The sequence below is a fragment of the Vidua macroura genome, chromosome Z (genome assembly GCF_024509145.1).
Source record: "Vidua macroura isolate BioBank_ID:100142 chromosome Z, ASM2450914v1, whole genome shotgun sequence".
NCBI lineage: Eukaryota > Metazoa > Chordata > Aves > Passeriformes > Viduidae > Vidua > Vidua macroura.
Genome location: NC_071611.1, coordinates 43,365,663 through 43,376,975, shown reverse-complemented (window position 1 = coordinate 43,376,975; position 11,313 = coordinate 43,365,663). Strand labels below are relative to the sequence as shown.

The 11,313-nt window shown below is 39.9% G+C and overlaps 1 protein-coding gene across 1 annotated transcript in view; it reads left to right on the top strand.

The window, feature by feature from the left end:
* Positions 1–323: 323 nt before the first annotated feature.
* Positions 324–11,313, top strand: part of ADAMTS19 (ADAM metallopeptidase with thrombospondin type 1 motif 19) — a 140,255-nt gene continuing 129,265 nt past the window's right edge. The window contains exons 1-2 of the mRNA XM_054003270.1: positions 324–408; positions 1,405–2,015. Of these exons, the coding sequence (XP_053859245.1) occupies positions 324–408; positions 1,405–2,015 (696 nt within the window). The remainder of the gene's footprint in view (positions 409–1,404; positions 2,016–11,313) is intronic.

Genomic DNA, 11,313 nt, shown 5'->3' with positions numbered 1-11,313 from the left:
GCCCGCCCGCCGCTGGGCGCTGTGTGCGCGCACGGGCCGCGCTCCTGCCTGCCAGCGCCCACGCACACACAGACACGCACACACACGGACACGCACACACAGACAGAGACACGCGCACATACACACGCCCGGCCGCCGTGTGCCGCGCATCCCGCGCCGGCGGTGCTACCCGCCCGCCCCTCCGGGACGCACTACTCGCGCTCTCTCGAGTTTCTCCGCGGACGCCCAGTTGGCTGCGCCCCACGGCACTCCCCGCTGGGACCGGCACGACTCGGCACGGCCCTGCGTGTCTTGCCAGCCGGCGTCCCGCGGGCGTGGAGCCGATGGGGCTGGGAGGAAGGATGCGCCTGAGCCGCGTCTGCTGCGTGTTCTACCAGCTGTGCGTGCTGTCAAGCGGGCTCGGCGCAGGTAAGTGCGCGCCTTTCACGGAACGGGCCGAGCCCGGGGCGGCCTCCGCGCCCCGTCGGCTGCCGGTGACGATACCTGGCCATTGTTAACCGCGCCCGACCCCCGTAAGCAATGGGTGATCAGATAATGCGTGCCTAGGCTGTGAAGGTGCACTGAGCAGCGCTGCTCTGGACGAGACCTGATTTCCACAAGCAGTCCTGTCATCCCTCCTGGCTGTGCTGTTCCTAGAGTGTGCGATGAATGTATAAATAAAACTGTTTCCTGTCTCAGGCTAGTGGAGGTTGTGTGTACTCAGATCTTTGTAAACATAATGCTGGAATGCTGGACTTTGGTTGTATTGTGATGTAGAATGTGTAGGGTATGCGAATATCAGTAGTTAGTGATTCTAATTCAGTTTCATTATAAGAATTATCATGATACAGCATATGCATGCAACTGCTACTTGTATGTGCAGCCATGGTGTATGTGTGTGTATATTTGGTATATTTGGCCGAACTTTGGGAACCATAATGGATCTTGTACAGCATGCTGAGAAGAAGGTTGAAATTTTCAAATTTGTTCAGGTTTTGGTCAGCTTTTTTTTTTTCTTATTTTTCTTTCTATATGAGAAAGTTGTTGCTTTGTCTAAATGATGAAGGGTTTATGCAACTTTCCTTGCATGGAGGTGGTGATCAAAAGGAAGGACATCCCCAGCTACTAGTACAAACACAATTTCTGCCCAGCTTGGGATCCAAGCCTTTTCTGTGTTCTGCAGAACCTTGGTGTGTTTCAGAACAGAACATCAACAGAACAGACCCATTTAGCAGGTGGTCCCCCTGCTGTGTGTAAGGACAAGATGAAAGGGACAAATGAAGCCCACTGTATTTTGTGTGGCATACTTGTTGGTCTAGGACTCAGAAGGACCATCTTGTGGTGGGCAAAGGGGAAGGTTTTTAGCAGGCACTGGATGCTGTTTGGTGCTCCACTCATTTAAAGCATCTGCCGCATTTCCCACAGGTCTCCATGCTTCAGAAGAGACTGAGGAGTGGGAGATTGTCTTCCCTGCACTGTGGAGCCCAGGCCAGCAGGAGCCAACGGGTGGCAGTGGTGGTGGTGGGGGTTGCAACATTGACCCCAGTAGTGGGAACCAAAGCAGCACTTTCAGTGCCCCAGTCACACCTAGCCTAGTGGCTGGCAGCTCCCGTGAGGTGCGTTCAGTCTCCTCCTCGGTGGATGGGCAGGTGCAGGCTGTAGGGGAGGCAGCAGAGGAAGAGGACACTGAGGATGAGTATGAGTCTCAGGAGTTTTATCACTGGTCTCCCCTGCCCCAGGGGTCTGGTGCTGCCTCTCAGTTGCCAACACCACCATCTCCCCCACCACCACCTCCAGCAGAGGATGGAGATGAAGTGCTGGTGAGGATCCCAGCTTTTGCTCGGGAACTCTACCTGCTGCTCAAGAGGGACAGCCGCTTCCTGGCTCCTGGCTTTGCTGTTGAAGAACGGCTTGGGCGTGAGGGCAAAAGTTCACCCAGTGCCACACAGTCGCAACCTGAGAGAGCTTGTTACTACAGTGGTGCTGTCCTCCGCTACCCGGGCTCCTTCGCCTCCTTCAGTACCTGTGGTGGACTGGTAAGATGACCTTGCATGCACCTGGCCTAGCACCCAGGTCTCCATCCAAGTCCCTGCTTCGTCTTCCCTTTGCTTTTCACTCCCATTCCTTTCCTAAGGTCTTCTTTCTTTCTTGGTAGCATCTTCGGTCCTACCTCTGTACCTAACCTCATTTTTTAACATTTTCCTATTCATACTCTTCTCATAACATTTCTCAAATCCTAATTCTGCCTTTAGCCTGTACAATAGTGATATTATTTATCCTGTTTCCAGATCCATAGCTTTCTGATTGTGGATTTCCATCTTCTTACACCATCCTTTCTTCAACTTTTCTCATCTCCATCTGTAATTTTATTTTGCCTTCAATGAATTCTGTAATTAGATACCTCCATGCTCTCTCCTTTATTTTCTCTGTCTCATCATGTCTCCTGCAGTCCATCTGTAATCCATTTGTTCTTCATTCTCATCTTGTATTCTAAAGTTATTTCCCTCATTTGAATTATCTTCTGCAGCTCAGTTTCCAAGCTCTTCTGTCTTTTCTATTTCTAGCAGTATTTTACCAGTGTCTCCTTTCTCCTTTTCATTATCTTTTGCTTTCACCTCTGGCCTTTTTTCTCTGCCTCACAGCTTCCCACATGTGGTACCTGTAGTTACTTGAATTTGGGACTTCTTTTCTTTTAACTCCTCCATAGAAGAATGCAATGAGTATGTTCTCAGCAGAAATCTTAATACAGACAGACCTTTTTGATGATTATTACTTTTGTGGTGTACTTTTCTTATTTAAAACAAGCTCCCCCTGCTATTACTTCTGGTACATCAATCATGATTTTTGCTAGATAAAGAGCAGAATTGGGTACAACAGCAGTGATGATCCAAAGAGCTGCAATCCTAAGGTACTTGCAGGTGGGTGGAAAGTGCAGAAAGAAAGTTTACCTGTGATGGTATAGAATGTTGGCAGGATCTTAAAGTCCCAATTATTGCTACTATTATTCTCTTCATTTGGGGCCTTTATGTAGCATCACAAATGAGCATTCTTGCAGAACTTAACAGAAATTAGAATAGAAAGGGTAATGGTGCTGGAGAGGGTTAATATCCTCCTTAATCCTGAGGTTTGGGTGTAATTCACCATAAACTGCATGATAGATTTTTTGCTTGTATTTCTTTCTGAATTTGAACATCTAACTTGCTCCATTGCTGATTCATGAAGATATGCCTTTTTATTTGTATGGCCATGAAGTGAAACCAGGTAAAATGTAGAAATTTTGACTGCTTATTCATTTGCCCATTTGAACTTATTCAAAAATCAACACAAACTGAAAATGGTGGATTGACACCAAATAAAATATTTGCCTGCACTCCTGCAAAGTGAAACTGCCAAGTTTCACACAACTCTTAAGTGGTTGGCATCTAATTATTGATATTTTATCAGATTTTCCGAAGCAAGGTAGTAGAATTAATTGTGGAGAAAAATATTGAAAGTCAATTGATGGTGGTTTGAAAGCAATCAGGTAAAAGAGTTTTGTGTTCATGAAAAGCATTTGACTTCTGTGCTCCTTCTTGTTTTGAAAGTTTTACTTCTACATTGTGTTTGGGTAAAATTAGGTTGGAAAATATTTGTAAAGAAATTGGTGGAAATAATTATCACCTTTCTATTATGCCTACTCAAAAGCCATGTACATCATTGCTTGTCTATAACACCTCGGATTTATTATATAAATTGATTCACTTTTTGGATAGACCCCAGTTTCTAGACAGCCCCATTAGTAATTTTTGATTCTGTTAGACTTTACTAGGAGTACCAGCTTACTCCAAAGCCTTTGGTCATCTAAGCATGCATGTGCCCAGATCATGTTCTCAATCTAGAAAACTGCAGATGAAACATAAAATATTCTGTGTTTCTCAAATAAAATTGTCAACTGTTGTTGATGTTGACTGGGGTTTTCTTGATCCTCAACTGTCCTGTCTTGTTTGTGGTGAAATAGTTAAGCAGCTGTTCTTCCTGAAAATGTTGCTGTGTCGGGCACAGTTAAAAAAAATTGCGCAGTGCTATTATGTCAAAGTTGTCATAACAAATCCTAAGCTATTTGTCATTCTTTATTCAGTCATTGCTTGGGCTCTATTACATATGTAAGTTGCTGAATTTTCAAGAGTATTGAAAAAACATCCTAACATGCGTTGGATATTCCACCCTGTTTCATCTACGCCTGACCCTGCAAAGAGAGCCAAGCCATATTTCAAAGTACATTTTCTTCTTTTTTTTAATATGTAAAATAACATTGAAACTTGTCCCCAAAAATATTCTATTGTCGTTACCGAAATTAGAATTCATTTTTTCGTTACCGAAATTAGAATTCATTTTTTCACATTAAATACAAAGACATTTCAGAGAAAATACAAATGTCTTAGATACACTCTCATTTCAAAGCCTTGCTGACCTTGGGTTAGGTTTAGTAAGCTGCATAAACTTTGGAAAGTCAAATGTGGGCTAATATGCAGCTTAGATTACACCATTGTGCTCTTCAGAAATAGTCTTTTAGTGAGTCTTTTTACTGACAGAAGAAATTAGGTGTAGTCTGACAGACAACAGTGATTATGCTGTGCAGGAGAAAGGGTGAAGAGTGTAGTCATATGCAGGGAAAGGTCATACCTGGCAGTACAGATGTATGGCTGTTGCTGTCAAAAGATACTGCATCTTCAGTAAATTAAAGAGAGGCCTTAGGTGAAATTGTTGTTCCATCCATATAGGATGCTGGTATCGGTTCCAGTTTCTCAAGGCACAGAGACCTCACATGCCAGTGATATTCAGGAAATAGGGGGAAAAAATGGTCTGTGTAGTAATCCACTTATGTACACAGAAAGAAGAATATTGCTGCAGTTGTTAAGGACCTTACCCTCTGAAGCTGAAATTTAGATGCTTTTTGTATATTTCACTGGTTGCATTTGTGTAAAGCATCTAACATACAGGACAACATTAAAGCTTCCCTATATTAATTCACAGTTCTTAAGGGCTTCAGTAGTGTTTTTATTCTTAAGCTGCTCATCAAGAATCAGTTTGGAGGGGTAATAATAATAGGGTTCCTAATGTATCATGAAAGTCATGTCAAAATACAAGTGAGAAATGAAAGCTGTACTCCTAGATAATTGCTAACCAAATTCTGACTGCAAGCATTCAGAAGCGTCTTCATTCAGCCACTTAATCTTGACAAACAAAAGTACGTGGTTATTTTCTAATGAACCTAAAGATTGGAGATACACATGGACTATCTAGAAACTTCCTCATGGTGACCTTGGTGTGATCTCAGAGCCCACATGGTGAGAGTCAGAGGACATGGTGACAATCTTCTCCAACTCCTTGGTAAAACACTTGTGGATGCTTACATCTTTCAAAGCTTAGTGGCACGTATTCTGAGAACATTTTGGGATTCTGCACTAGTGCTCTGGGAAGATGAATAAGGAGAGGTTTCCAAGGATTCTCACATCTCCATGCTGACTACCTACTTCTTGTTCATGGTTAGCCAAATACCAGGATGTAAACAGTCCTGCTGATGCCACTGAGACTGTTCTTCTGAAAGTGATGAATTGCAGAGCTGGACCATTAATTATTTAAATAGTTGTTTCTTCTGTTTGCTTGTGTTCTAACGTAATATTTGAAATAAGAAAAAAAATGTGTAAAAGGTTATTGAACCATTTTATTTGTGGCTGGTAATACATATATATGTATATGGTAATTTTGTATAGTGTGCAAGGAGAGACTTACTGTGGATAGTCTGAGTAGGAGAAACTTACTGTGGATATGGAATTAAGAAATCAGACTGCTGGTTCTTTATCTACTGATAGAATGAAAGAAATAGTCTCACTGCTTTTAACAGAGTGCTGTAAACATGGCAAATATGTGCTTTTCCCCCTACTAATTTAATTTCAAAAGAGAGGTATGACTACAATTTTTTCTCAGTAATTAATTCCTTAGGTAGTATTCTTAGGTAGTATGGCTGTGTACTGACAGGCAGGGATTTCCCCAAAGTTTCTTCTTCTTTTGACTGAAGCAGTCTGCAATAAATAGAGAACAACTATTTCTGTTTAGGCCAAGAAAGGATCTGAATGGCTTTTTATTTCTAAAGCAATGGAACATATTTAGACTTTCAGGAAGTGCAAACAGGAGCAAATGTAGACAGAGAGAATGGACAGAACAATGCAGCTTCTTGCTGCTATGCTGTTCATCTCAGCTTCTTGCATGTTGTCAAACAGAACATCTCTGTAGCTCTACCTAAGACAACATTGACATTTGGGTTAATTTACTGGAGAGAAGTTTTGAAGTTCATCTGATTTTCACTGGATCTTAAGAAAGTGAATCAGGCAATAGCATTTTTATAGTTCTGATGAATCTGTGTAAAATACAATTTGCAATTAAAAGTAATGTGCATTTTCACAGTGACTTGAGTTGGAACAAGTTTTAACATATCTCCAGTCCAGGGAAGAGCTCTTTACAGAAGTGTGTGGTGCTTTTATTAGGCATCATTGCTAGTGACAAGCAGGTTTTTAAATGTCTGATCAATAGTTTATAGACAAGTACTTAAATAGCCCTATCCAAAGCAATGCTGCCGCATCATCAAAAGAATGGATGACAATTGTTCTGTGCCATGCAGAAATGTGTCAGGTATCATTGGAGGACAACATTTCAGTGAATATTTCTAATTGTAATGTCCTACTTTTACAATAAAACAAGTAAATAAGGATGTGAAAAATGTATGTGCCTTTACTGGACAATGGAAGGGTTGAGATTTGAAAAAAACCTGAAACAGCTCTACAGGAAATGCATGGCTTTTCTGCTTCTGACACAAAGTTTGTGAATATTAGTTTTGAAGATTAGTGTTATTAACTACTAGTAATTGAATGACACATGATGGATTAGAAATACTTTAGACTTCTTAGGATGTTCTAATTTCACATGTCCTTTACATTCAGGACACTAGAGCTTCTAGAAAACTGGAATTATTATTTTGTACCTCTCCATTGATGACAGTCTAACTTTGTAGCTCGTCTCAGAACAATCAGAATGAAATTGGAATGAACAATAGTAATAAAATCCATTAAGAAGTTTTTGTTTTCCTACAATTCTGCACGCAGTCGCTTTTAGGGATAAGATTCAACTTGAGAAAAGGCTGAATCTGTGTTTTGACATCTTTCTACCTAGACAGGGATTTTAACCACAGTGTTTCAACATTTTTATATGGGAAAAATCACAGTGAATAATATTTTTTGTAATACTTCCTTGTGATTCCTGCAGTGAGAGTAGTACCCGTTATGGCAAGTATACTTGAATTTTTGGATAGTTCAAAAAGATTTGGAAAGTTGTACTGCACTTCTACCTTTTGGTTGCACAGCTTTCAGTGGCAGTGCAATATTTAACCTGCTGGAACTCCTTTCCTGGCATAGGATCTGATGGGTTAAGGATGAATAGGCTGTTTGCATGTGGTATGAGTAATGAGTCTTTGCTATGTGGTGGACGTGCAAGCTAAAATCTTGCTTTTGTGGATATCCCTGCTTTTGTCCGCTTCTGGGAGCAGGTGGTCAGAACAATTCATACATTAGGGCTTCATACATTGCCCTGAGTAGCTGTGCTGTTACAAGGATGTGAGCCCCTCCTGTAAGGCTCTGAGACTTAAATAGACTTCTTGCTTTGATCAGGCTCGACTGCAACTACCCCATTACACATCCTGAATCATACAGTACCCACATGCAAGCTGAAATGGGTTAAATACCCAGCCTTTTGTCAACCAAATGTAGTGCCCCTTCCTCCTCACCTCAGTGACCCTTGCAGTTACACATCCGTATTGAGTAACTTCCACACCAGATGCTTCTCAAAAGAAATTTGAGACAATTAAAGCTTCTTTTATGCTGGTGGTAAGCATTAGAAGACAGATCACCAACAATTTCTCATAAAAGGGTAAAGAAAATAAATTAACAGTCTTTTTGGTCCATATGATACATACATACTAAAGTTTGACATTGCAGAAGGAGGATTATAAAATTCAATAGGATTATCCTTACAGGCTACCAGGATAAAATTAAGTACAAACTCTCTCCTGTTCACCCAGCTTCCTGAGATCCTTAAATGAAGGGAGAACAAATAGAAGCAGTCTGCCTACTCTTTCATTACGGGTTTGTTAGAGAAAGGAAACTTTACTGAGAAGAACAGAAATAAATATGTGAATGAGGGTACTCTATGAGTATCCCATACTGAGAATTCACAGCTTCAGCAAGATTTGCTTCTTGACTTTAAAATGTGCCTTATTTGAGTTTTAAACATGCATAAATATGCAATTAAAATTTGTGATCAGTATAAATTGGTGATAAGGTAGGGCATGATTGGAAATGCTAGAACTGAAAGCAGCTTTGATCTGTTATGAAAGTGTTTTGAGTCTTTTTTTCCCTCAGAACAGAAAAAAACAAAACAAACATCCCTGGGAAAATAAAGCATTGGACAAAAAAATTAGTGCTTTCTATCTCTGCATAAGGTTGGAGAACCAATGAGATGTGTCAGTGCTCCTGGCTGAATGAAGTCTTTCAGTGTCTGTGTTGAAACTCATCTGGATTGTTCCTCCTAGATTTACATGACAGTGGAAGGTGTGACTGAGGAGGGCAGCCAGCCCTGTAGGAAGTCTGGTTTCCAACAGGACAAAACGAGTTGTTTACATGAGTTTGCTACGGCATGGTTAGGCAGAGGCACATCTGCCCCATTTTTGCCTCCAGCTAAAGTTTAGCTGTTGTGTTCGTAATCTCTGTGTTATATTTAAATCTCTTTATTAAAATATCACCTTGAAAATCTAATGAAGCAGAGCTCAGCACACAGTAGAGAAGCCTAAGAAAATTAAAATGGAGTGATTGAGGCCAGCTGAAATAACTAGCACATATGTACAAGAAAAACACTATTAACACTACTAACAAACTTGCTGAACAGGAAGTTAATTACAAACAGAATTATTAAATCTAGGTTGTGTGCGTGGGGGGGGGTTGTTTTGTTTTCTTTCTTTTTCCTTCTTTCTTTATTATAAAGAAAAGGAGTACTGGAGATGGTATCCCTTTAAAATTTTATTACTGTCATTAAGTGCCATAAACCAACAAAGATCTGCTTAAAGATAAAGGAATAAACCCTCTTTATTTCTATTTTTCCTCCTGGGTTCTGATGCTGCAGTCTGCTGCTATTCTTCTTTAACTTTCTGGATGAAATCTTTTGGTTAGATTTTTGTTTTGTGTATCTGAGACCTCATCATAATTCATAAGAAGGATAAATCTCCTAAACATAGGAAAAATATTGTTAATATAAAGGTGAAAGATTTAGCAAATTAGGTTTGACTTAGGCCAAGACTACCTTTGAACTGTAACAAACTTTGTTTCCCTTAATATTAAATCACTGTTGCATGGTATGTGAGATTTTGGGCCACCATGCCTTAGACCCACGTGGTAATGATTCCTTTCTTCTAAGAGCTATCCTACAATGATGCCGATGCTCTATCCTGAGACAGGTTTGATTTGTGATTTCAATCCTGCTTATAAGAGCCTGCTTTCTTCCTAAAGTGCCTAGTTTCAGTACAAATACTTCCTTTGCAATATATTTCTGAGTGATAATTAGAAATTAGAAATACACTATCTCCAGAGTGGCTTCGTTTAAAGAAAAAAAGGAAAAAAAAGAGATTATTGTGCATCACCTGAGATCTCTACTTGTTGTAATTAACGTATAAAATTATCAAGGTTATTTTTCAAGATACAGAAGTGAGATGGTAAATCAGAAAAATTGGGTAATTCCATTAATTAAATTAGTAAATTAGTGACATTTTGACCTCTTAATTTGATGTTAACTGCTTTAAGAAGAAAAGGCAGAGCACTGAGTGTCTTCCAGCTACAAATGCTAACATTAGTGAAACCAACATTTTTTTCAGAACATATATCCCTGGCTTATATATCTCATATATCTCATATATCTGCCAATTGTTTCTTCACTAGCAAATGAACCAGGATTTTTAAAAGAACCAAATGTTCTCCATGTTGCAACCCTTGTAATATTATGTTAAAAGGACTGCTCTTTGTGTTTCTTTTCAAAATGTTTTCTTGAAGGAGTGGAGATTATTTTGGTTGTTAATGGTGGACTGTGACAGGGGAAAAAAGAGCAGCATCTATGATCTCCATGCTAAGTAAGATAAAAATAGAGGGAGCTGGGAAATAGGGAAAGAAAGACCAAGAGAAAGCATCAGGTGTGCCATCTGTGAGATTGATGGAAAGTGAGAATATTCAAGAGGAGTCTATGAAAACCAATGGCCATGTAGAAGTTAGTATTCAAATGGTGAACGTATCTCTTTGCTATGTGATGAGGAGAACTACCTCAATAGACAGGAGCGAGACAAAGCGATTTGGATTTGTGGCAGAACGAGATATTTTTGCCGACATTTTTCTGTGGAGTGTGTGTCTTTCCTTGGTTTACTCAGATCTCTGAGGTGACTTCAGGGTTATATCAGGAGGGCTAGTTGGTTTCTCCTTGCAAAGAAGTTGTGGAAATAGCATTAAATACACCAAGCATGAACATCTGTCTGATATTGCAGATCCAGACAGTAGCTGGTCAAATTTTTATAAACCAATAGCCCAAAACATCTATATTAGTTTTAAGATCAGATGTGCATCTGCAGTGCATTAGCAGTTCAGTTAACCTTTGGTTGTTAACATGTCTTTGCCTGGACAATCTGGTCTTCTTGGTTTTTTTTTTTTTTTAATTGCTTCTCATATGCCATCATAAATAAGCAATAAGTATTATTTGGAAGTGAAATAATGAAGAATACTTCTAGTGTTAATTTTAGAACAGTTGATTTAGAATGAGAAATCAGTCTCCTAACATTAGCTACTAATAATACATACAACTGCATGTAAGTGAATAGAAGTAAAATTTTTTTGGAAGCCTGTTCTGTTGAATGTTTTTCTTGGGTCTACCAGTACTTCAGTCAGAATTATTTTCTGAATGAGTTTTGCATCCAAAAATGTAGAAATGTGCCCAAAACCGACTTGTGAAGTGATTTAGTTTCTGTGTGATTATCTTCCAGCAATTCCATATGCTTGTTTCATGATCTCAGCTGTGCTACCTTAAGTTCTCGTTAGATGTCAGAAGTTTAACTGGGTCAAGTCAGGGCAAGCTTATTTAGATAGCAGCAAGTTAAGGAAAATACAGCTATTTCTGCACATGATGTTAATTCATCTGAGCACAACTTTTTATGCTTCAGGACAAAGTGAATGTCCTGCTCTGTCCCTCTGGGCTTCAGGGAATGTTGGGTGGAAG